The sequence below is a fragment of the Gallus gallus genome, chromosome 3 (assembly GCF_016699485.2).
Source record: "Gallus gallus isolate bGalGal1 chromosome 3, bGalGal1.mat.broiler.GRCg7b, whole genome shotgun sequence".
NCBI lineage: Eukaryota > Metazoa > Chordata > Aves > Galliformes > Phasianidae > Gallus > Gallus gallus.
The window spans coordinates 22,005,976-22,031,568 of NC_052534.1; the positions used below are offsets into that span (position 1 = coordinate 22,005,976).

General features: G+C 44.9%; 3 protein-coding genes across 28 annotated transcripts in view; 2 read left to right on the forward strand and 1 right to left on the reverse strand.

Moving 5' to 3' along the window:
• Nucleotides 1–1,129, reverse strand: part of RCOR3 (REST corepressor 3) — a 26,411-nt gene extending 25,282 nt beyond the window's left edge. For 4 of the 5 annotated variants that reach the window (NM_001396764.1, NM_001396765.1, NM_001396763.1 and 1 more), the window contains exon 1: nucleotides 18–172. The gene's annotated coding sequence lies outside the window, so the exon portion shown is untranslated. Of the gene's footprint in view, nucleotides 1–17; nucleotides 173–249 lie in introns of those variants that run through there. The other variant, XM_015283669.4, reaches the window with a different exon arrangement.
• On the forward strand, nucleotides 214–2,572 carry LOC121113179. The gene has a single exon (XM_040698115.1). The coding sequence runs from the start codon at nucleotides 214–216 to the stop codon at nucleotides 1,015–1,017; it is 804 nt and encodes a 267-aa protein (XP_040554049.1). The 3' UTR covers nucleotides 1,018–2,572.
• An 11,817-nt stretch (nucleotides 2,573–14,389) lies between these two features.
• Nucleotides 14,390–25,593, forward strand: part of KCNH1 (potassium voltage-gated channel subfamily H member 1) — a 193,590-nt gene continuing 182,386 nt past the window's right edge. For all 22 annotated transcript variants that reach the window (XM_040697360.2, XM_046939669.1, XM_046939667.1 and 19 more), the window contains exon 1: nucleotides 14,390–14,612. In XM_040697360.2, coding sequence (XP_040553294.1) covers nucleotides 14,540–14,612 — 73 coding nt within the window. In that variant the 5' untranslated portion in view covers nucleotides 14,390–14,539. The remainder of the gene's footprint in view (nucleotides 14,613–25,593) is intronic.

The window sequence follows — 25,593 nt, forward strand, 5'->3', positions numbered from 1 at the left end:
CACGGCCCCGCTCGCACCGTGCTCGTCGCCGCTGTCGGCGCCGCCGCTCTCCGACTCCGAGTAGGGCCCGTCGGAGGGGCTGCCGCCGCTCTTAGGGCCGCCGGCGGCCGCCCGGCTCCGACCCCCCCCACAACTCCGCGCCCTTCTCCATCGCGCGGGGAGGGGGGCTGCCGGGGGCGGTGGGGGGGGAGGGGGAGTTAACGCGCAGCCGCCATGTTGCCCCCCTCACACCCCCCCCCCCCCCCGCACCGCGGCCCCCTCCCCCGGCGCGGCGCGGCTCCGGGGATCCCTCCGCGCCGGCCCGGCCGGATCTATCCGAGGGGCGGGGATGCCGGCGGAGCCCCTGCGGCGCGGCGGCGGAAGGCTTCCCCTGGCACCGATGGGACTCTAGAACTCTGGATTTGCGTGCCGCGGGGCTCCCCCGGCGGGCGGGCAGCAGAGGTGGGGGGCGGGGACTACTTTCTGGCGGCGCAGGGATCCCGCGAGGGAGATGGCGTGCCGCCGCTGCGAGCCCGGGCCTCCGGTCGCCATTACGGCGGCGGAGCCGTGAGGGGGAGGTGGCGGCGCGGTGTGAGCCGCCGGGCGGACGTGGGCAGCGCCGCGGAGCCGCCCTCAGCTTCAGTACTTCCAGCCGGGTCACGTCGGGCTGACGGGAGGTGGGCGGCGGGCGGGGATGCCGCTCTGCGCCGGCTCCAGGTGGATGGCGGTGGGACGCGCTGCCTTCTCTCTTCAAACTGCGCGTTTGTTTGTTTATGTCTGTCTGTCTGTCTGTATGTATGTACGTTTTCAGCGCTGGCTCAGAATACGGTATCCGCTTCGTGTCAAAACCGCGCAGGTCTTAAGGGTAAAGTGCTGAGAGCTCCTCCAGAGAGAGCCCTGCTCGCAGACGTGGCAGCGGGCACGGCGGGTCTGGGGATGTGTCAGCAGCCCCCGTTGGTTTCTGCACAAATACACATCGTTATGGCCGTATTCTCAATATATGCTGATGGTATTCATAACGGTGCGGTCGTAGTTTGATTTCCCAAGGTGGGGGGGGGAAAAAAAAAGAGCAAAGCGAAAAAGGCATAGGTTGAAGTTGCTGCTGCCGTGTGCCGCAGTCAAGCCCCCGTTGGCACGCAGCACAGCCTGTGTTCTGCTGTGTCACATCTCAGCCCTTCCTACCCAGCGCTCCCCAGCAGCTCCCTGCCCGAGCTCTGCCATCTTTTACCCCTGCTGAGCAGTGTTGGCTGGAGCGGTGCTGTCATACGGCGAGGTTAGGGAGGAACGATGGAGCGTTCGGAGCGCTTTACGCGAGGGCTGCAGCGTGGGATAGGCTGCCACGTCTGCAGGGAGCTGTCTGCTGGTGCTCGTCTGGAAATCAGCCCAGGGCGGTCGGATTCTGAACCTGTGAAGAAGGTCTGATTTATGGGTGCCTATGGCAGAAAAATAGTGTGAAGTTCTGGGAATACTGTGGTCTTAGAACTGCTTTTGTGAGAGCTTTTGGAAACTGAACATCAAAAAGGAGAGGGAAATAAATCTGTGACTCCTGTCTGCTCACTGTTCTCCCTGTGTCAGACTGCAGTAGGGAGAAATAGGGAGCCCCTTTGGAACTGTCAGTGTGAAAAACATAGAAGAAAGCAGAAACCCAAGGAAGAGAAGAAGCCATGTTCCTCAACATGCTGTAGCTATTCTTGGAAGAACCGTGGAGAATGTGGAAGAACCAATTACTGCTGAGGAAAAACTAATGGCAGAAAGGGCTGCCCTGTGCATTTAAGGACTGAATTTTGCTGTTCTAGACATCTTATTTCTTCAAGACAGTTTCCTTGTGATTGGCTTGTGATCTCACTCTGTGTCTGATTTCCCTTCTTATCACAGAAATTTCTGAACTGTTTGCATATTCCACCCAAAATTAACAAAGAAATCATAGAACCATAGAGTCATTTGGGTTGGAAGGGACCCTTAAAGATCATCCAGTCCAGCTCCTCTGCACTGAACAGGGACACCTACAGCTCCATCAGGTGCCCAGAGTCCCCGCCCAGCCTGACCTTGAGCATCTCCAGGGATGGGGCATCTACCACCTCTGTGGGCAACCTGTGCCAGTGCCTCACCCGCTCACTGTAAAAAACTTCTTCCCTATATCCAATCTGAATCTCCTCTCTTTTCATTTGAAACCATTTCCCCTTGTTCTATCACCGCAGGCCCTGCTGAAGAGTCTGTCCCCTTCTTTCTTACAGCCCCCCCTTTAGATACTGAAAGGCTGCTCTCAGGTCTCACCGGAGCCTTCTCTTCTGCAGGCTGAACAGCCCCTGCTCTCAGCCTGTTCTTGTAGGAGAGGTCTTCCATCCCTTGGACCAGTTTTGTGGCCCTCCTCTGCAGGAAGTGGTGGTTTTGCAGACAACGAAGCTCCTATGTGCTTTATGAATATGGCTGAATACCTGCAAGTGCCTCAGCAATTGAGCAAAAAGTTGCCATGTCATCTCCTATTTTAACATGCACAGAAGGGCTACTGTAAGGGAAAGCACTCACAAGTACCAGAACCACAGGAAAATCTCCAACCAGGATTTGCAGAACTATTAAAAGTTTGAAATACTAATGTTTCTACTGTCTGCAGATTATTCTTTATGAGCGGGGGACTTTTTGAACCTTAGAGGTGAAACATTTCTTCCTGCATCCAAAGCCATAGCTTGACTGGACTGCTGCAGTACAAAGTGAATTGGGGCAGGGAGGAAAGGGAACTGAGGAATGGAGAAAGGTTACAAAAGAGGAAGGTGTAGTTGCTTCCACCTTTTAACAGTGTTGCTAACAGGCATTAGCAGAAGTGGAAGATCAAAGGGAAATCGTATTCCCTGTTCATGAATTAACTGATCTTTCCCATAGGGCTTCTGAGGTTGTTCCGCAGTGGGTTGAAGCCTCCTGTAGCCCTCTTTGTTAGAGTAGGTTCTGAGAATTTGTTGTTGGTCTATGATCAGGCTTGTGGGCTGTGAGCTGCTGCGATTTGTGAAGATGTCCTTGCACTGAGAGATAATGAGGACGTTAACTGCGTGGAGTACATGGTGGGACTGGATATTCAGAACTAAATAATTTGTTAAACCACTGGATGCTTTCACATGTCTATATTGCTATGTCAGAGAATCATAGAATCATAGAATGGCCTGGGTTGGAAAGGACCACAATGATCATCTAGTTTCAACACCCCTCCCACCCCCCTGCTGTGTGCAGACCACCAGACCAGGCTGCCCAGAGCCACATCCAGCCTGGCCTTGAATGCCTCCAGGGATGGGGCATCCACAGCCTCCTTAGGCAACCTGTTCCAGTGCGTCACCACCCTCTGTGTGAAAAACTTCCTCCTAATATCTAACATAAACCTCCCGTCTCAGTTTAAAACCATTCCCCCTTATCCTATCACTACCCACCCTCGTAAACAGCTGTTCCCCCTCCTGTGTATATGCTCCCTTCAAGTACTGGAAGGCTGCAATGAGGTCTCCCTGGAGCCTTCTCTTCTCGATGCTGAACAATCCCAGTTCCCTCAACCTTCTCTCATAGGAAAGGTGCTCCAGCCCTTTGGTCATCTTAGTGGCGCTCCTCTGGACCCACTCCAAGAGCTCCACATCCCTCCTGTACTGGGTCCCCAGGCCTGGATGCAGTACTCCAGATGGGGCCTCACAGGAGCTGAGTAGAGAGAGATGATCACCTCCCTCTGCCTGCTGACCACTCCTTTTTTAATGCAGCCCAGAACACAGTTGGCCTTTTGGGCTGCAAGCGCACACTGCTGGCTCATGTCCAGCTTCTCGACCCTCTCATCTATGAAATTTATAGCATATCAAAAGTACTGCAGATCTCATGATTGACCTTTTTTTGTCATGCAGTCACAATTATGTACCTCTTGGGTTTGTTCTCTCTCTTTTTTTAATTTTTTTTTTTTCATTTTTGGAAGAGCATCCTGACATTCCCCCAGCTTGGCAGTGTCACTTAATACTGTCTAAGATCTTTTATAAATCTCTTTAGGTCAAATTAGTTTGTGTTGATTCCTCAGAAAATCTGTGTATATATAAAGTGTGTTGAATGAAACAGAGGAAATGGTATCACCACAAAACCTTTCAGCAAAATCTAGCCTGGAAACTTTTGCTTTAATGCAGAGATTCATAATTTCCTTCTATATGAATGTTTCATAAAGAAAAGTATGCACTTTGTCTCCCTAAGTACATTAAGAAAAGCATGCCAGGAATCAAGGTAATTTCAGATGAATTACACTGCTTGGAGTCTGTTCTGCTGGAAAACACATCGGTGTTACTTGTTAAGTACTGTGTTTCTTTTATATTAAACACAACTCAGCCTGCTGGATGGTAAGTGGGATATTGGAATTGGATAAGGTGGGATCTATTCGTTTCTGTAGGCTGATGGTTGTTGCTCTGTTCCATGTAACAGTCTCAAATTTTCCAAAGACTCCGTGCTTTAGTGAAAATGCTGCAAGATTGTACAAGCCATGGGTTTTCTATGGCCCTGGAAAATAAGGCCATCATTCTCAAGTGGGACACTTACTCATGTCTCTGAGTTCCAATATTAATGTTTTTATTAAGGCTGAAATCAGGAAGCAGAGCAGGAGTTAACTTTGTTCTATAACTGATCAATGAAATGCAACAATAAAGCATTAAAGCTGGCCAAGTCATGCTGTCATGAAACCTTTGCTGAAATTGGAGACTTATGTGTGGAGGGATGGTGGTGGCTGAATGAAGCCGGGACTGTTTGGGCCTGGTACTCAGTTACAAGTAGCATTTTGAAACCACATACTGCACCACGGGATGGTTTATGTAAGAACTAGCGTAGTGGGTTAGTACTGGGTTAGTACTATGTCCATCTTGTCATTTTTCTTAATCCTGATGACTACTAAAAACAAAGGCTGCAGAGGAATTAATTTGGGAGCTGATGCCATAATCTGCATTCCTTCTTGGCAAGAAGCCTATTTTTGGTCTTCTAAAGATTTACTAAAGCTCTGAAGCATAAAGCTTGATATCTTTTGAATGAAATGGTAATTACATTTTCAAATCCTTTAGGTACACTGTGAATGTATCTGTTCCAGCTTTATGTATTTGTAGATTCCTCTTTTCAGTGTCTTGCTGTAGTGAGTTCTACTGCCAATGTGTGCTGACTTTTTAATTTTAATAGAGAAACAAACAAAAAATGTCCATATATCCTCTTTTTACTGACAGGTGTTCCTGCTTAGTGTTTCAGACTCAATATTTCTGTGCAGGTAACCTAGATAGCTGTTAAGCTGTCCCACTTACAGACAGTAAAAAGGGTCCTGGGTTCAGCTTGACATCATGATGCCCAGTGGGAAAAGCCTGAGTTTAGCTGGCTTAACCTTATGTTACATAGACCTGGGACAGCAGGACTCCAGTCAGTTTACAGACATGGTTTAATGGTTTGTATTTTCCCATACCCTCGTCAGAATAAATTCTGGTAACAGCCATCGGGTGTGTCTTTGAGCACTGACACTTTGTGTTGTTGGTGAAGATTCTCAGTCTCTGCATTAATAGCCCACGTGCATGGCTGAAATGGCAGCTTCTCAAACGCAACATACTACTTGTTCTGGCCTGCACAGTGAAATGCAGCTTTCACCAAACAGATGCTTAAAGATGTTGAACTTCCATAAGAAATGTCTTTGCTTCTTCTGCACTGTATGGCAATGGGACGTCTGACTTTTCGGGTGCTTTGTTTTTTAGAACAGACAAACAAACGAACAAAAAACCAAGATGTGTTTGGACTTCACTGATTTCATGCACTTAGTGAACTGTGTGCTAGACTTACTGCTGTTGAACCCGAAGAGGTGACCATTTGCTATGAGTTAATAAAGTTTTATGCTGTCTCCTGTTTTTCTGTCCTTTCCTTTCTGACATGGAACAGTGCAAAAGGAACATACTGGGAATGATTTGATCTTGGGCAACTGGCTGTAGGCAGCACTGCTTGAGCGGGGGGTTGGACCTGATGAGCTCCAGAGCTCCTTTCCTCCCTCAAGCTTTCTGCCATTCTGTGGGTTTTCCCTTGCAGTTTTTAATAGTGCTCGTTTGCTTCTTGGAGAGAAATGTATTTTAACATATGCTAGAATGAAAACTATGGTCTATGCTACTGTGTTGTGTGCTTAATCCTGAAAAAGAGAGAATCTCCTCATCCTGCAGATTATTGTTTAATAAGGATTCATACAAATGTAACCAAAATAAGGAAAAACAAGGAAGGGTTTGTTAGGGAAACGTTACTTATACAGCGTGAAGAAACCAGGTAACAGTACTGTAACTGTACTACCCAACTACCCATCTACTTAAGAAGTGACAGGACCTCTACGTGGAGTCACTGTAGGAATAATCTTGAGAGATCTGAAAGATCCTCATTTACCGCTTAAGACCCCATTTGAGAAAATGATGCATTAATATCTTAAAGAGACTGTTAGGAGTGGTGTAATAACAAGTAGCAGCAGCTTGTTTTGCTGTATGTCTCAGGCCTCAGACTCTAATATTAAACATGTAATGCTTGAGCATGGTGGCACCTCCTGGTAATGTTGCTCTCCATAGCTTATCCGACCTGGCAAACAAAGAAAACCTGGGAACTAGTACTGACTGTGTATGACCAAAAGAAGGGTCCTCATGTACTGCAAGTATCACAAGAGGTTGGTTGGTTGGTTTGCCTTTTTTTTCCCCCTGTGGTTTATATAGATTAATATATAGTATTATGTAGAAATCCCTGTGTCATGGAGCTGTGCTGAATACTGGAGGCCAGTGTGCCTGGACCACATAGATTCCAAAATAATACTGCTACTGGTGCATCATACCATTTCCTACTGTAACTACTGTTTGCCCGGTGCAGTGATCTGTAGTTCAGGTAGGCAGGTTAGGAAGGATGAGCAAGAGACTCCATTTTGAGAATGTAAGTTGGAGGTGCAAGCCATGCAAACATGATTTTCAGTTCTTTTTCTGGAATGTGTAAGAGTTATTTATTTTTTTTACATGGGAAAAAATATTCTAATACCATTCCACTAGATTCTCTACGGGTAAAAATGGTTTTCTCTCTTGTGTTAAAGAAAACAAACAGAGGTAGCTGTGTCTGGATCTCTTTGGGTTATAGTATATAATGCTTTCAAGAATAACAATTCCTCTTCTCTGGTTTGAGGCATCTATACATAAATACAAAACTGAAATCTTACATTTGAAGATATGGATAAATACAGTTGGGGTTAATCTATGCTGGGAAAAAAATTGTCCTTGGGAAGATTCCTCAGATTCCGTCATTCATATCGGAGTGCTTGTTAAAGCAAGAGCTAAAACGGAACACTGCTCTTAAAGAACGTGAGGGTGAAGGTGCTGGGTACCCCTAGGGCCTTCCCTACAGTTCGGTTTCCACAACAAGTTTTAGAAAAAGACCCACTTCGGATTCACCCTCAATTGATGTATGGAATACTCTTCTGTTGGAGCAGAAGATGTTCCAGTTTGTTTATACTCAGTTTATTATCTTCCATCTTCACTACATTCCTTTTAATAAAGATGGCTCGTATCCTTGGATTAAGAGTTTTCCTAATGAAAACTTGAATGGTGTTACAGCCTGACAGCCTGTTATGTGGTCTTCTTGTATGAGCTATCTAGCGTTCTGAAACAACAAAGAGATGATCCAGGCTTCAGAGTTGTACTCTAAACCCACCGTTAGAAATCTGTTCCCTAAAGACGCTGCAATACTGCCAAAGCCATCTTTGGTAGACAATGTTTCTGCTGTTTTACCACTTCTAATCTGTAAGTGTCCCAGCCCATTCTCTCATTCCCCAGCTTTGCCTCACGTTGTGCCATATACTATATCTTGGTCAAGTAACTGAAATTAGATTTGGATATTGTCGTGCATTCTTTTAAAGAATGCTCTGATATTTCACCATGTGGCTTTGCACAGAAGCTTTTGTATCAGCTAACTGGTGTTACCTGCCTTTGCCTCACAATAATCAATGGAAGCACATGAAGAAACTCCTCTCTGTTTACTTAAATGCTTTGAATTTTGTAGAGCATCTGTATTCCTGTCTGAACATCTGTAATTTGAGCTTATGAATATCGTACCTGGCAGTGCTTGAGCTGAATACATCATAAAAAAACATTAACCAACATCAGATGAGGCACTAAAAAGATCCTCACAGTAGGTATCCAAGTGTTAACAAAAATCAACAGCACATCAGACGTTAGGGTCACCTGGTATCAGTCCCTGGGACTAGGTATGATTGTGTGCTGATAAAGACCCTGGAAATAATGTCATTAAGATACAATCGAACTTAGAAAACTAGGATTTTTTGTGAGCGCAGCTGTAGAAGATAGCAGGGAGGTATTACTTAGAATGAGAAAATCACTTATCTCATTGTAAATAATAACCAAAAGGTTGTACTGAGCTAGTTATAAAGCTGTGGATTTCTTTCCAGAAGAGTGAAGCAAAGTACTAACTGCATAGAAAGCAAACGCTGTGGGCAGTCCACCCTGTTGACAGAAAGTCAGGAAGTGGGAAATACTTGGTGAAAAGTTGGGTTCAGTAAGACTACAAAATGAAGTGACGTGTGGGTTTTTCTTCCTTTATTTTTCTTTTTAGAATTTGTTTTGCTTTGTTTCTTTCTGTTTTCCTGGTGTGGGAATGGGGGTGGAAGGTGTTGGCTTCTGTCTGTTGACAGGCCTTCTTCAACTGAAATCCTGCAAGCAACAGAAGAGGTCTGTAAAGTTGGGAGGTAAGACATCAGCTTTATAAAATATTTAACTCCAAAACAGAAGTTCTTAGTACATGTAAGGCAGAAGCAATGAAATACAAGCCCTGTGCAAGAAACTCACTCACTGGGCAGTCTGAAATGCATTTCTTGGAGAGGCTACTGTAAACAAGAAGCTGGCAGTCTGTTTACCAGTCAGCCTCACAGAATGCTTCTGTCCAGATGAAAAACAATGTGTTTTTTGAGATTGTTCTGCTTTTCAAATGAAGCTACAGAATTTAGGCTATGTCTTTTAATTTGAGGAGTCTTTCTTACTTAGGAATTCTTTTTTATATGAGAAATTGTTGTGTTGTAGAATCCAAAATTTGTTCAGAGAGCTAATAGTGTTTAGGACCAATGGCAGTGGCTGAAAGTGAATGTCCTAGGACCAAAGTAGGGATAAGAGATGGAAGATAGCTGGCACAAGCATGTTCCTATCTGAGAGTAGTTTTTTCCAAATCTAAGCCTAAAGCGGGTGGGTTTTGTTTATGTATTTTTGCACAGTATATTATGAAAATATGGGATTTGATTCTACATTCTGGTGGCTTTTTAAAATATTGTTAAATCATGAGTTACTGAACCACAGTTGAGAGAGAATTATAGGCAGTAGCTTATAGAATCTGAATCACAGAATACCTTGGACTGCAAAGGACTTTAAAGACCACCTTGTTGCATCCCCTGCACCTCATTGCATCCCCTGCACCAGTGGGCCCAGGCACTTTCACTAGACTGGGTTGCTTGGGGGCCCATCCGACCTGGCCTTGAATGCTCCCAGGGATGGAGCATCCACGGCTTCTCTGTGCAGCTTGTTTCCATGCCTCACCACCTTCTGAGTGAAGAATTTTCTCCTACCATCTAATCTCCCCTCTTTTATTCTAAAACCGTCCCCCCCTGTCCTGTCATTATCTGCCCATCTAAAAAGTCATTCTCCCTTCTGTTTATAAGCTCCCCTCAAGCACCGAAAAACCAAAATGAGGTCTTCCTGGAGTCTTCTCTTCCCCAGGCTGAACAACCCCAGCTCTCTCAGTCTGTCTTCATAGGACAGGTATTCCAGCCCTCTGTTCATCTTTGTAGCCTTCTCTGGGCCCGCTCCAGCAGCTCCATGCCTGTCTTGTGGTGGGGGATCCAAACCTGGATGCAGTACTCTCGATGGCATCTCACTGGTAGAGGGGGAGAGTCACCTCCCTCATCCTGCTGGCCACTCCTCTTTTAATGCAGTCCTGGATGCATCTAGGCTGTAAGCACACACTACTGGCTCATGTCAGGCTTTTTGCCACCAGAAACTCCAAATCCATCTCTGCAGGATTTCTCTCAAGGAGTTCTCCCAGTCTGCACACATAACTTACAGTGGCAGTGCCTACATCGCCTACAGAGAGCCTACAAAGCTTAACACTGCCTACAATGCAAGGAGTCTGCTGTGTTCCTTATTTCTTAAGCAAAAACATTCACCCAGGAACTATGGGTTCCTAGGCATCTCTCAGGACATGCAAACAGAAACCTTTATTGCAATTACTTAGTGAGAGCCTTTGCATTTTCTTAGAGTTTAAGCAAGCTGCATCTAATTTTCTCCCATTTGCCTTGATTTATATTGACCCATGCGCAGCAAATCCAAAGAAAACTAAAATACAGAATTAAAACGTTAACAAAAAGCCTACCAAACATGGAACCAGGGGAAATGCAGACGATTTATTTTTCTCCTCTGAGTAATAACACTTCTATTGGTCACTGCCTCTGATCTGAGACCGGGGAAGACCACATGGGCAGGACAGGACTGAGCCAAGATGTTTGGCTGAGTACACCTACAGCCAGGATGCTTCTATTTTTATTTTTCTAGATCTGGAAGGACTGTGTGTCAGCTCCTGCTGACATTAATGAAGATTGACATACTGTCCAAATAGGGAAAAATTTTCTATGCCCTTTTGAGCAGTTCCAAGAAGGAACAGTACTTTCCTGTTAGCCCACACTCCAAATGCTACACATATAAATAAAAGACTGGCTGTGTACTCTCTCATCAGTTTTATTTTGAGAATTATCCACTCAGAACATAGGATTTCATAGTTATCTTTCCATATTTATTCCCCATAAAAAGTCTGGAGGAAATTCAGTAATTCCATAATTGGGTAAGTCCATACTTAATTTTTGACAAATTTATTATGGCTGCTTAAGAGCACTAACATTCCTCAGTTCTCAGACCTACAGTCTGCTGCACAGCTAGGTTATTTCTCTGAGTTAGAAATTTCATTTGATTTTAGAGAGCAGAAATAATCAGGCCTTAGGAACCTCAGGCTGAAACGCAGCAACGTCTGGAGCACCTTGGTTAAAATGAGTTGCAGAAATAGATTTAACAGTCTCAGTTAGATGCAGAGATGTTTTCCCAAATTCCTTTTTGGAAGTCATGCGTGTATTTCTTATACTCTGGACTCACCTTTGTTTTAAGGCATGACTTCTGCTCCTCATTGCTCTTTCCATAACGTAACAAGTATTGTTAATCGCAAGTAACTAAGCACCCATATACATGATAAACTGGGGCTTCAGCCTGTAAACCCTGGGGGTAAGAATCTGTGGATTAATTAATGCTCCATTGATTTTGTGTGATGCATTTCTTTAAATGTCTGTAAGGCAGACTAACTTGTGCACTACCTTCTGTACTTTGTTATCCTATCACATAATTTATTTCATTTTGACAGGGCCATGAAATCTGTATGGTAGTATGCAAATGGAACTCAATTTTAAGATCCAATGCTCTTTCAATTTTCAGGGCTGTTGGTACTTTGGTATAACTTTGCATTGCTATAAATGCTATTGTATGGATAGCTGCCGAAAATGGAGGTCTCAGCTGGGTTTCCTCTTTACCACTGGTGCTGGGTTTTCCTGTCAGGATGGTTTTCAGTTCAAGTGGGTGACAGATGGGCATGATTTAGGTGAAGGCAAGTCTGTACTTTGTTTTGGAAGAGCTGCTCAAAGGGACTGTGGAACAGCAGCTTAAGGCTCTGCAGCTAGAGGATGAACTAGGGGCTTTTTCAGGGAAAAAAAACATGCTGTGAGAGCCTAATGGTAGTACAGAGCTGAATGTGCCCTCTAATGGATGGTAAGAGGTCATAGTTTGCTGATCATGTTAGCCTTACTTGAAACGTCACATATCAATTTCCGTCCAATAGGCTTTAGCAAACAAGCAGATTGAGAAATCTGAATTTTCAACTTTAAAAAAGAAGAAGAAAAAGAAGAAAAGGAAAAAGAAAAAGAAGAAGAAAAAGGAAAAGAAGAAGAAGAAGGAAAAGAAGAAGAAAAAGAAAAAAAAGAAGAAGAAGAAGAAGAAGAAAAAGAAAAAGAAAAAAAGAAAAAGGAGAAGAAGAAGAAAAAGAAAAAGAAAAAGAAAAAGAAAAAGAAAAAGAAAAAGAAAAAGAAAAAGAAAAGAAAAAGGAGAAGAAGAAGAAGAAGAAAAAGAAAAAGAAAAAGGAGAAGAAAAAGGAGAAGAAGAAGAAAAAGAAAAAGAGAAAGGAAAAGAAAAAGAGAAAGGAAAAGAAAAAGAAAAAGAGAAAGGAAAAGAAAAAGAAAAAGGAAAAGGAAAAGAAAAAGAAAAAGAAAAAGAAAAAGAAAAAGAAAAAGAAAAAGAAAAAGAAAAAGAAAAAGAAAAAGAAAAAGAAAAAGAAAAAGAAAAAGAAAAAGAAAAAGAGGGTCTTGTCCATCTAAAAATGAATCAGAAAGACAGTGTGTGTGTGCTACCTCAAGTGGGGCCTTGCTTCCGACTTTGTGCTACTTGCAGAATTTACCAGCAAGGAAACAAGTATAGAACTCAACATAGTCTCAGTGAAACGCTAACAGAGCATCCCCTCTCTGTGGTGAAAGCATCACATCACGAGCTGGAATCATATTTTGCAGTGGGAAGAAAGACTAAAGGAGGTAGAAGATGATAAACAAGAAATCTTGTGTTTGATATAATATTTTACTTACTTGCAATGTGATGGCAAGGTAGGTCTAACCTCAACCCGGTGAAAATGATAGCTTTGGCATGGAATCTGTGGGACAGCCTGATTATCTGAGCTAGGAAATCAGAGGCCGGACCAGTGTTTTTTGCCCACATAAAATGAATGAATGAATGAATGGAGGAAAGAATGCAACATAAAGTGCAGCTACTTCATGGAGATCCAGAAGATGCACAGCTTTTCCTCCTTACCCTGTGTCCCCTTGCTCCCACTACCATGTACTTGCTGATTCAGTGTAACAGTTTTTCTAAAGGCTTCAGCATTTCTGCAATGCATGCCAGCTGCCAGATGTCTCCAAGACCAGGAGATTCCTGCCAAGCCGTGTGGGTGCTGAGATTGCGCACCCTCTGGCACAGTGGCTTAGAGGAGTAATGAAAGCCTTTGGAGATCCTAGTTTTTCAGAACCTCAGTCTTGTTAGGAGCTGTGTAAATTCCGTATCAAAGGTAACATCACAACTTTACTGGCGAAATGGTCAGTTTAATGGCCAGTCGGTCCTGTGCTGCTGAAGCTGCCAGGAGCAGAACAACCTGGGACTCGGTAGGCACAGCTGTTGGGAGCTGTCTTGATTGTAGTCAGTCCGGGGATGGCTATTAGAATGTTAATGAAGTGGCTCCCACTGCAGAGCCACTTCCTGAGCTGGGCTCTTAGCCCCCCCCCAGGCTCCAGCTGTGAGAGGGGCAGCCAGTGCTATGTTGGTCTGCGACTGAATATGCAGATCCTGCTGCAATGAAGCTGCCATCCACCTCCACTGCTTGGCTCCCCACGGTGCCTAGTGTGCGTCCTGTGCCTCAAACACAGGGTGGCAGGAGGCTGCTGTGGGATGGACGCCTTTGGGTCACAAGCATAGGCCTCATGGCACAGGCCAGGCCCGTCCTCCAGCGTGGGGGCCAGGTGGCTCTAGACTTGCTTTATTTGCTCGTATTGTGGGAAGTAGGTTCTCGCCGTGCACAGGATCGTGCAAAACATATTCATGTCTTGTAAATGTGATGTGATGCAGAGCACGGAGGTGCTGTAGCTAACGAGGCATTACGGCAAGCAGCTGCCAAGGCCAGCCAGGAGATCTGTCTTTAAAGAGATCTGAGTGCTTTCCGTTTACTGATAGATGGCCAAAGGGGAAGGAACAAAGTAGTTTTCTCCCTGACTGAAAAACCTTTGTAAATCGAATACTTGAGAGTTTAAGACCTGTCAAAGGTTATATTTAAATAGCTTATCCCATTGCTTCCACTGAGCTGCTCGTCAGTTTGATCACATAGCAGTAAGCAGCCTCCTAAAAAGTGTCCTAGGAAGAAGTGAAACGGGGGCGAGCAGTCCGCTGAGGGGCTGAGCCACGCACCCTGAGGGCAAAGCCCCCCGGGGGGTCGCGGGTGGCACCCACACACCTCTGCGAGAGAAGGAGGTTCTTCCCGCCGCTCTCATTTTGTGAGGGGCTTTCGAGCACTTCCGCCCGCGAGGCGCGAAGGCGGCGGGGCCGCCACCCCTGCGGCGCAGAGCCCCCTGAGGGGCGCCGCTTCCCCTCGCTTCGCGGCCGTTGTCGCCGCCGTTGGACAGCGCGCTCCCGGACGGTGGCGCTGCAGCACCGGCCTTGCGGCGGGGCGGCACGGCGGGGCGGCGGCCGGCAGGGGGCGCCGCGGGGAGGTCCGGCGGCGGCGCGGCGGCGGCCGCGGGGCTGCGGTGCGCGGGAGGCGGCGGGAGGGCTGATGCCGCACAGCCGTGCCACGGTCCCGGCGGAGGCATGAGGCGCGCGGAGCGGGCGGGGAGCGGAGCGGCAGAGCGCGGCTCCGCGAGGCCCTGAGCGAAGCCTCCGCGCCGCGCTCCCGCAGAGCGACTATGGCCGGGGGAAGGAGAGGGCTGGTGGCGCCTCAGAACACGTTCCTGGAGAACATCGTGCGAAGGTCTAACGGTAAGGGGCCGGGGGCGAAGGGGCGGTCCCGCGCGGAGGGGCTTCGAACCCTCAGGTGCGGGGCCGCCGTTGGGCTGCGCCCCCCGCGTCCCGAGCGGAGCCCCGTGCGGGCGGCAGGTGCGGCGGGACGGCCACGCGCTGCGTCCGCTGCGGGCAGAGACCGCGGGCGGGAGGCAGCCCGGGCGTCAGCCGGCCCGGGGGGCGCCGCGCGGGAGGAACTGCGGGGTCTCGGGGAGGGCAGAGCCCGGAGCTCGGAGGGGGCTGCGGCCCGAGTGGAAAGATGCCTCCCAAGTGAGGAGGGAGTTTGCCATTTTGAGGGTTGAGGGTGGGCAGTGCCGGGTTTTTGTTTTGTTGCTTTTTTTTCCCTCCTAGCTAACTGTAGCCAGGTGTTTCTCTAGGAAAATTGTGGAGTGGAAAGTGCCTCGAATTTCACAACTGCGTGCAAATATGCGTTAGCGTTACCCGGATTGTTTCACTCAGGGACTTAGCAAAAGCTGCTCCTTGCAGCCATGCGGGGGGCTGCGTGTCTGCTGACACCTGGACACCGGTGGGGCTCTCACAGCTCGGAGTTCTGCCATCTTTAGTGCTTCCGTGGACCTCGGTGGGCTTCTTTGGGGATTAGGAACTTCCCGCGTGACTGAGAATATGCGGGTCCAGTTCCTTTTGAAGATAAGGCGAGATGATTTAATTAACTGAAGAACGGTCAGTTTGTTCCGAAAAGGCAAAGGCAATTAGCCCCGTTGATAAGCAGCTAAAAACCCAAATCATCCCAAGAATGGTTTTCAATTATTTTCAATTAGGGGGATGTTACTGAGGAAAAAAAAAAAGAATAAAACAAACCACCATCTTTGCTAAGGACGTGTCCTCACACAGAATGGTGAGGGATTTTCATAGGCTGTTTTTCTCTGCAACTTTCCTATAGGAGGGGTTGGAAGCTGCATTCTCCCCTCAGTAAGCACTGCCCATCCCCTTGGAGAATCCTGCCCTCTTCTTGAAAACTGAAATGTTAACATCTCATCAGATTCACGTTGCTCCTCTAATCTTCTAACAGCAGCGAGCTCAGGCTTTTCTCGGAACTGGCTCGAGTTTGTGAATAATTCTCTCCACTGAACGCTGAATTTCTCTGATGGCTTTCTGTACCAAGACCTTGGTGCTGTGAATCACTTGAGGCTTGGAGACGGAGGGGATCTTGCAGCAGGAGCTTTGCTCTGCTTCTTCCTGTTTTCCCCCATAGTTAGGAATGCGTCGTAACAGCGTGGTGCTGGACAGCACAGGTAGAGTGACAGCACGATTTGGACGATTTCCAACTGCTCAACAAATCGTGAGGGCCGCCATAAATACAGGCTTCTAGATGAAGCCTGTTAGGAAGTGATGCACAGCGCAGACATATTAGAGGAATCTTTGGGTAGTGACTCAAGTTCAGAAGCCTGTGTCTTCTCACATCACTGATGTGATGCTGTCACGTATAAATGCTGTGTGATTCAGTTCTACTGTGAGGCCATCAACCTCTTCTGACGTCCGTCTCTGTGAGGAGATGAGGGCTGGGTCCCATTTCTCCTCATCTGGCAGGGCAGTGTTGGCCACTGGGGGGGGAGCATGGGAACATCCTGACGCCTTGGTGCCTGCCTCTCTTGGCTGGCCTACCTGCCTGCAAGATGCTTTGGGATGCCCACAGCGCGAGCACTTAAACAGGCCTGTAAACTTTGAGGTTTGGCTTCCCCTTCTCACTTTCATTCGATTGGATGCTATTGTGACCCACAAGCAAACTCTCTGGGCTATTTGGGATTTTCCAAATAAATGTTGGGCTTCTTGTCAAACTGTATTTGCTGGCACCTGCAGGCAAGCTAGGAAGTGCCAGCAGATATTAAATTAATACATGTATAGGAATTATATTCCTAATTTGAGGAGGATTCCCTTTGAAAGGAGAGGAATTCGTTTGTAGGACTGAAACAGATATGAAGAAGTGCTCCATTTAAAGGTACTTGGGTTTGACGAGCAACTATAGTCACAGGTAGACTGAGAAAAGCATGTTCTGGCTGTGAGATATACTGGGAGGGTTACCTCGGGGAAAGAGGCTTTATGGCAGTAGCACAGTAATTGGCATACAACCTCTTCTGAAAACACTACTCTAAGGATAGCACTAATTATACCACTTTTAACCAGCAATTTAACAAGTAATTCTTTGGACAGCCTTTCACATTTAGTGTGAGACTGGCAAGCTGATGCACCTTCAGTGCCTAAAGGTAATGGCAGTGTACTTGGGCATGCACGTTCAGGGCCTTTCCTTCAAGCTTAGTATTTTTCTGACGTTCAGACCACACCACCTGCAGCGAGATCCACCCCAAGCTCTGTTGGTCTGAATTGTCTTCTTAAGAATTCTAGGGACAGGAGTTTCTTCTTGGGTTGCAAATCAACCAAGACAGGTTCTCATTGACTAAATGCCAGCCTGAACAGCTATGCTAGGATTACAGGCTGCAAAGTAATTCCACACATTGCAGTAGAGGAGGAATTGAGAATCTCTATAGCACTGGTATAGCACACATGGGAAAGAATGTATAGCATCATCAGCCTGGAACTGTGGACTGCATCTGGTCCTCTTTGATTTCTTCTCACAAGAAGACCTTTTTGATGAAGTGTGAGCACTACAAGGTTCTTCATTCTTCGAAATGAGCATCTCCAAATTCCTTCCTGTTGGAAATCCGGAGGAAAAACTTAAGGACTTGGAACACTAATGTAATCCTTCTTGTCTGTATTTAATGTTTAAAAGCCATGCTTCTGAAGTAGACGTGTAGAGCTAGAAAAATAAATGTTGCATGTAGTGCTTGGTTGGCAAAAATTTGTTTGAAGCATTGAAATATTTAAAGACTCAAACACCCAATGGAATAGAAAATGAGCCCGTGCTGTAAAACAGTGCAGTATGTAAAGAATCACTAGTCTCTGCTGGTTACTGCTAATGTGATATTAATGTATTTCTCGGGTAATGTAGTATAGCCCCAGTATAAAGGCACTACAACAATAACAGTTATAATCTTGGTTCGTGGCCAAGGCACCAAATTCAAATGGTGCGGTATGTTGGAGAGGAAACAGGTTCTGTGATATTCTAATGCTTTATCAATAGCTGAAGGCAAAAATACTTTCATGTTTACATAAATACCAGCTGGATTCTCCAGCCCTTCCTTGGTGTGTGAGAATTTAGTTTGTGTAAAAAATGGCAAAAATACGTTCTTAAGCATGGCTTAAGAATTTCAATGCAAGTCACAGATACTTTTCGGATTTATTGACAAAGAAGGAGGGAAAAATGGAAGCTTGGGGGCATAAAGCTTATCTGAGTTTAGTCTTGCTTCCCCTGGGAGCACCCTAAGGAGAGATGAGGTGTAGAAACAAACCCGCACCCTTTGATGGAGAATACAGTGAGTGCACTGTAGAGGGAAAGGAAAAGCATCCTCAGAGACACGAATCCTGAGAATAACAGGCATTTCTGTGATTTATCACCTTCCTTCCATTGGAGATGATGAAGTCCCAATAAAATAAGCGTTCTGTAACCTGGGCCTGCTAACCTTGTACTGTTGCCCGAGACCCAGGAGAGAGCTTAACTTCATTATAAACAGCTCTGGAACTGAACAACCTGTTTTTGTGTTCTGCCAGAGACAAATGAGAAGGAATCTATCACAGAGTGAAGAACTGAGCAGATGTTTATTTTCATATTTTTGCACTTTAATCAGAGGTTCATTTACATTAAACATTTGCAGGGGGTCCTTATGGTGCTACTGTTTGTCCTACCCCGTCTGCCTTCATTTAAGAACCTCAAACAGTGAGCTGTGTGGGTCTGGAGACAGGCATGGCTGCAGCCAGTCCTATTTGGTTCTAGAAGCACTATAGATATGCTTCCCCAAAGGTAGGGTTTACTGTTAAGGGTTGTCAGTCTATTCACTTTCAGACTACAGAGCTGTTGCATTGAAAGGGCATGCGTGTATGAACATGACAGGCTCTGCATTGCTCCTGTGAATGAGGTGTGCCAAGGATGGTCAGATCCTGGGCATCATTGGGCTGCCTTGTACTGCTGCAACACCTTTAGTAAACATCAGCAGTCATCAAGAAAGTATTTTCGTTCTGAGAGCAGGACTGTTGCTAAAATAAGGAAACATATTTTTGGGGTGGAGTATGCTTTTCTTGTTTCCTTCTGATAGAGTACGTTTGGTTTCTTGCCAGCTTTCAAATTTCCTTAATTTACAATGAATCTTCAAGCAAAACTGGGCTCAGAAACCTTGTACTACAGGTAAATTACATCCAAGTGTGAGCTAGTATGGTTCTGTTGAATAGGGAAATGTATTTTAGTAACTGTTGTAGACGAAAGTACTGAAACAGATGAACTTAAGTGTGCACAGGAAGGAGCACTATTAAAGTATTCCTTATGAACTGTGATGGCTGGGGTAAGCTCTCCTAATTCTTAAGGCTCCCAAATGAGCTGGTTTGAAAGCCTGGAGCAGATGCCCAGGAGCTTTTCTCCAGCATGCTGTCAAGACTGATTATCCGTCTTCCTGACTGGAGTGGGTTAATTTAAACATTAAAAAGAGATCATAGTGGATGTGGTCTGGAAAATACTCTTACTTTGTATGAAAGGCTCTTTGCCAAAGCCATACCTTGTAAAAAGTGCATGTGAAACTGCTGGCTGGGTAGGTAATAAGATGGTGTTACATTTACAGTGATGTTAGCTGAAGGTGTTGCTTCCCTTGCCATTATTGTGATTGGTCCTGCGCAAAGCGAGGTGAATGTTACCCTCTACACATCTGGCATCCAACGATTGCACTTGAGTCTGTGCCCTTTTGTATCTGTTCCTACAAGACTACACATGAACATAGGTCTGTCTGTTGGCACTGATTAAAACAAGGCATTTAGGCGTGCCAGCAGCAGGCCTTCAGAACCACAAGGGAACATCCTGTAGGCTCTGTGTTAAGGCCGTTTTCCCAAGTGGAGAATAAAACAAAATAAAGGGGTTTGTTTCTTCCTGACATCCCCTGTTTTCTAAGTTATCAGCTATGGAGGTACCTTTGTTTTTATCAGTGCTTTTGTGCAACTGGTCTCTATATCAGAATGTCAATTGATTATTGACAGTTTTTCTTCCTTGGTATCACTTGAGTTGAATATAAAATGTTCCTTTGCCGGCTCTAACAAGGCCAAATTTGTGTTTGCATCTTTACGCATTTAGAGATGCATTTACAGCCTGATTTTCTTAAAATTACTTTTACAGATAGGAAAAAAAGTACGAGACAAAGATGATAGATGATGTGTTTTAAAATTAATGTTCTGAAAGCTCAAGATGTTCTTCTGTGATCATTCAACATAGCAATCCATTTCTCCATTAAATCCTAGAACGAGGTTGTAAAACAAATCTTAGTGAAACCCATTCATTGGAGAATTAGTTAATGCATTTCTGTAAGTTATATGGCTAAAAGTGAGCCAGGAGTTAGGTCTTGTCAAACGCTTTTAAGGCTCTTGATGGCTGTAGCTATAATCAGTAAATCAAATGGCTTTCTTAAACTGATGGAAGACCCGTATAATTGATGCAGCAAATCATTCCTTTTCCCGTACTACTTCCAAGATTAGCCTAGGAGGAAAAAAAAAAGAAAAAACCTGGCCAATTAAATGAAGTCTCACTATTAAAAAGTGTTTTTGGCCTTTATTAAGAATGGTGCAACGTACGACTTGTACAGCCGATGGACTTTCTAATTTCAGAAGATCATCTCATGGTGACATCACCTTTGTCTGAATGTCTATTTTGTGAATTTTTCAGTATGGTCGGCACTTCAGAGATCGGCACAGAACAGCACTGCCATTAATTATGGATGATGGCTTCTGTGCACTTCCCATTTCAGCTATTCGTGTTCCATTTTTCTGCTCTAATTTCTATTTTATTTCTTAAAATGCAGGTAATTATGAAGACTTTACAGCTTCTAATGTTGGTAGGGTGTATGATTCTTTTCAATTGAAAATTTATTAATGACAGAGGCCACCGTAAAATAGATACTATCATAATGCATTGTAACGAATTCTGAGATAGAACCAGTAGTTTTTCTATACCACTGATGAATCGTTTTCTATAAAGATTCAAACTGAGCCACTTGAAGGTGTTGTTTTAATTATTTGTGCTACGTATGATGAAATACAATTTTAAATAATGCTTTTCAGCCCATACTTGCAGTACGCTTTGCATACAGCGTAAGTCATGTTTGAATAGAGCAATGTAATGTCTGCATTAGTGGATTTTGTTTGCTGCTGCTCTAGCAGTCAAATTGCACTCTATAACTACCTGAAGGGGCATTGTAGTGAGCTGGGGGTCAACCTCTTCTCTCGTGTGACTAGTGATAGGACTAGAGGGAATGGCTTCAAGCTGTGCCAGGGAAGGTTCAGGCTGGACGTTAGGAAATACTACTTCTCTGAAAGGGTGGTCAGGCACTGGAATGGGCTGCCCAAAGAGTGGGTCACCGACCCTGAGGGTGTTCAAGGAATGTTTGGACGTTGTGCTGAGGGACATGGTTTAATGAGAACCATTGGTGATGGGTGAATGGTTGGACTGGATGATCCTGTGGGTCTTTTCCAACCTTAGCGATTCTATGATTCTACTCTTAAGCTGCTTATGCCCAGCTAACAGAACAGTAGCTAAAGAGGTTCTATCCACAGTAACCATGAGTAGAATTAGAAAGTCTTTTTCTAAGCCTTTCTTTCAGTTCCGAGGTAGTGGGTTTTGCTCTTACCTCTCCTAAAGGTGCCAGTCCCGACCAGCTGCTTCTGTGAGGTGCTTCTTGTCCTCAGGTTGTTTGGAAGTTTGAGCTGATGGGCAGTTTCCACTAAATAATGCAGTGTACGTGGCAATACAGTTCTGTAGATAGCAGTTTTGGTGAACCTGGGTGTTCTGGAGACTTGCTGTCACTGTTGGTAAAGAAGCTGTTTTATTCAGAAGGACATTTTCTGATTCTTCTGTGATGTATTTTGTGATTAGAGAAAACCACTGGTTTCAGTGACTGAGCAAAAAACATTCTTACGTAGTGGAAGGAGTTAAAATGCTTTTATTATTCTTTAAAGCAGCTGTGACTAGCTTAAAGTGATAATCCAAAACAGCTCTGTCGTCTGTGTACGTAAAAGCTGATATGTGGATATACTTCAATGAACAGAAGTGACTAGGGGAAATGCAGGCTGAAAATGTGAAGTGTGGCTTTTTACAAAGTAGCCAGAGTTCAGAGAATCCCTTCCTCCTCCTGCCAGTAATTGTGCTGCCTTTGAGGTGTGGCAGTTCTTGCTTGTGTTTCTGCAGCACGAGGTGCTTTGTGTTGCATCTCTATATATTTCTGTGCCTCCCAAGTGTCTTCTCAGACTCTGCCAAGCACAGCACAAGCCAGAACCCTAAGTCTTCTCTATATGAGCTCAGACTTTCCAGCTCCTAGCTCAACTCTTCTTGGAGCCGGTAAGCGGAGCCAGTGAGGCGTGCAGCTTCTCCTTGGGCTTGCCAATGCCACTAACCCAATTGAGATTGTGTTAGAAATCGATTGCCTGGTTAGGAAGTCCTTTGAGTCCTTTCAGAGAGGTACCTCAATCACTTAATAGTTTGAATATGGCATCTATCATGTGCATGTCTTATCCCCTGTCTTTGAAGATGATTTAGCAGCATATTTTTTCTTCACGGTCTTCCCATGCCCAACCCCTGTCCTGCCCTTGTTGACCCATTTGTGAGTCCTTAAGTGGCTTTCCTCTGCAGTGCTCAAAGAGTTCACCAGAGCATCCCTTGTGCTTGTTGTGCAACAAAGCCACAGCTGTTTCCTGGCCTCTGGGACCCTGTGTCCCCACAGATGGAAAGGCAGTATTTGCCTCAGTGGATGTTATTTAATTTTTTCTTATGTTAGGAACAATTGTTGAACAGATTATGAGCTGTCTCCAAGCAGCACGTTGTCAGGGACGTCAATGCAATTGAATGCAAATGATAGCAATGAGAACAGCCCTTTTACCTCCAGGTTATCTGTCAGAATAAACTATGCAAAGGAGTTATAAGTGGGAGTCCTTATTTTATGCTGTGTCTCTCCAGTGTTTGAAGAGAAACACCATTGTCTGAGGAGAAATGCAAGTGTGTTCTCCACATAGGCACAGAACTACCTTTGTATTGTTTTTTCTTTAAAGAGATTTGGAAAGATGAATGAGCAACTGTAAAGAACTTCCTATTTGTCTCTGAGACCCCTTCTTTACTGTGTAGTGCAAGAAACAATGTCTCCGAGGCTTTCAGCTACATGGAGAGTTCCTGAGTGCTGGTCTCTGCAGGGCATCTTTTGGGTGTTGGTACAAACTGAGGATGAGCACTAAAAGCTCAGCAATGGAGCTGGAGGAGCAAACTGAAAGCCGAGTCAGGGTTATGGTGTTAACTCCAGAGAATGGGTCCAGCTTCAGCATTTTCTTTCTGTGTGACTGCGGCAAAGCTATGTATCATAGACAGTAGGTCAAGGTGCATGAAGTGGGAACTCGTTCAAAGTCAGACTTATAAAACAGTGAGATTCTGAAAGCCTCTGACTTTCTCCTTGAATTGACAGATGCTCTTGTTTTTGCTACTGAAGCTTTGGAAGTACATAAAGATCTACAAGTGCGGTTACAACTCATGCCCAAACTCAACCTGGATTATCAGATGTAGCATTCTACCCCCCACCTCCATGAGAGGGCTCACTACACTAATAGGGTTGCCTGATAGTGTTGTGTAAAATAGAACAACCAATCCACACTGACTTAAAGACATCGTATGTTGAGGGTGTTGGCAGTAGCTTGATAAGGAGAAAAGTCATTCAGGAGCTGAAATGAAAGCTGAGCTTTCATGGTGCCCAGGGGTAGCCTCTCAGAGGAGGCTCAGGTTGGATATGAGGAAAAAATTATTCTGTGAAAAAGTGGTTGGGTGCTGGAATGGGCTGCCTGGGGACATGTTTGAGTCACCATTTCTGGAGGTGTTCGAGAAATGTTTAGATGTGGTAGTGAGGGACATGGTTTACTGGGGAAGTATTGGTGGTAGGTTGGACTGGATGATCTTGGATATCTTTTCCAACCTTGGTGATTCTATGATTCACATCTCCTAGGATAAACACCCAAATGACATAGCTGTCAGAAGAGAGGGAAATATGTGTGTGTTTTCTAAGCATCCTTTGGAAGCTCTTCTGGTCCAAAAAAAATCAGATTTCATGAACTCAAAAAGTAGGCAAGTGAGAATGTGATTTTTTTTTTTTTTTTTTTTTTAGCTCCAGTAGTAATGGCAAAGAATCTGTGGTATTGTATGTGAGAGCTAGGCTTACATTTGAAATGCTTGGCATAGTAAGCAAGGAAAATCCTCAGCTTTATAATATACCCTTTTTTTGTTGTTGTTGTTTTCTATAGCCTAACTTGGGCAGGCTGCTGTTTGCTGTGCTAATATTTCTTAGTTCTATCACCAGTACGAGTCAGAGAGTTTCTCTCTCTCAGATCGTTGAGAGCTGGGCTTATAGCGGTCTCGCCTTTCAGTGCTTACATCCCTACGTGGACTTGGTGCATTGCTTCTACCTGTAAAAAGAGGATAAGATGAGAGCACTGTCTTATGCCATGGATGCTTTGGAGGTGTTGGTAGAAGTAGGATCTGCACAGTGACAGCCATCAGAAAAGTACACTATACAGCTTGTAGTGGAAAAACTGATATAATTTAAGTGTGAAGGGAAAGCGACTGCTTCAGTTAATAGAAGCTGCTCAGTGAGTTCTTGAATAACTGAAGGGTGTTGTTACCTTTTTCAGAAGGGGAGATGGTGAGAAGGAATAAATGCTTAAAATAACACAGTCCACATCAGGGCAAAACGTGACCTGAGTTTCGTATTTGCATACTTTTTGTACTTTCTGATGAAAATATAAAAATATGTTAAGACATTGCAATCCACTGTTTGTAATAGACACTCAAAAGCACTTGCTTTAGCAATGAGAAATGACTTGGCTTACTTATTCATAGGAAGGGTAAAAGACATGTATTGTTTCTGGAACAAAGTACTTGCACCAAGTAAAAACCATGGTATTTAGAAGAGACTGAGAAACAAAGCAGTTAAAATGTCCTGAAGTTATACTACTGGTATATTTCATTCTAAAGAGTGTATAAAGATACACTTAATCTTGCTCATGGGATTGGGCAATGGATTTAGATAGCTACAGGAATGTTTTATTTAAACCCTCTTGAAGTTTGCAACAGGACAAACATCTTGAAAGGGGAAGTTAAAAGAAACCAAACTCTTTGCAAGTAATAGGTAAAATGTCTTGTTTGTGTCTCTTGGTTGCAGGTACCATTAATGACAGCTGTGTATATTTAAGCAGCTGGTGCAGATCCTGTAGAGGAGACAGCCCAGTGGACTCCCTTAGAGCCTCCCCTTCAATATGGGTGCCATTATCTCATGTGGCCACCTAACACTTCTAACTTCTGAGCCAGGGAGTCTTTGGAGCTGTGAAAGGAGCCGCTGCAGTCTCCCACCTATCAGTGCCCAGTCACAAGCACTGCCCTCTGTCTTGGCATTTACATAGATTGCTGTTTTGGCTCTTTGGCTCTCAGCTGAGAAACAAGGCCTGGGCCTGGCATAAGTATATTGTTTGTTCAAATGAGTTATTAATCATAGAAATAAAGCATGCAAAGATCCAATGAGAATGGAAGTTTGAATCCCACTCAATTTTTTTCTTAGTGGCTGAAACTCATTCTAGCTTGTACAGTGAACAGGAACATCTTTCTGCTGGTGTGAGTACTAAAACTAGTTGTCTGGTGTCTTGTTTGTAGTGCTGTGCCATACATGTCATACAGGGAGTAATAGAACTTGTGTGGTCAGCAGCGAAGGCTGTATCAACAGGAGCCGCTGAGTCTGTGTTCAGATGAGAAATAACTGCTCAAGCTATTTTGGCTGTCTTGAGGCTTCTCATCCAGATTGAGTGTCATGGTGGATCAGTACGTGTGGCACAGAGG

Bases quoted from the DNA above. Each gene is read 5' to 3' on its own strand.
- LOC121113179 (XM_040698115.1), top strand. From the start codon at position 214: ATGTTGCCCCCCTCACACCCCCCCCCCCCCCCGCACCGCGGCCCCCTC.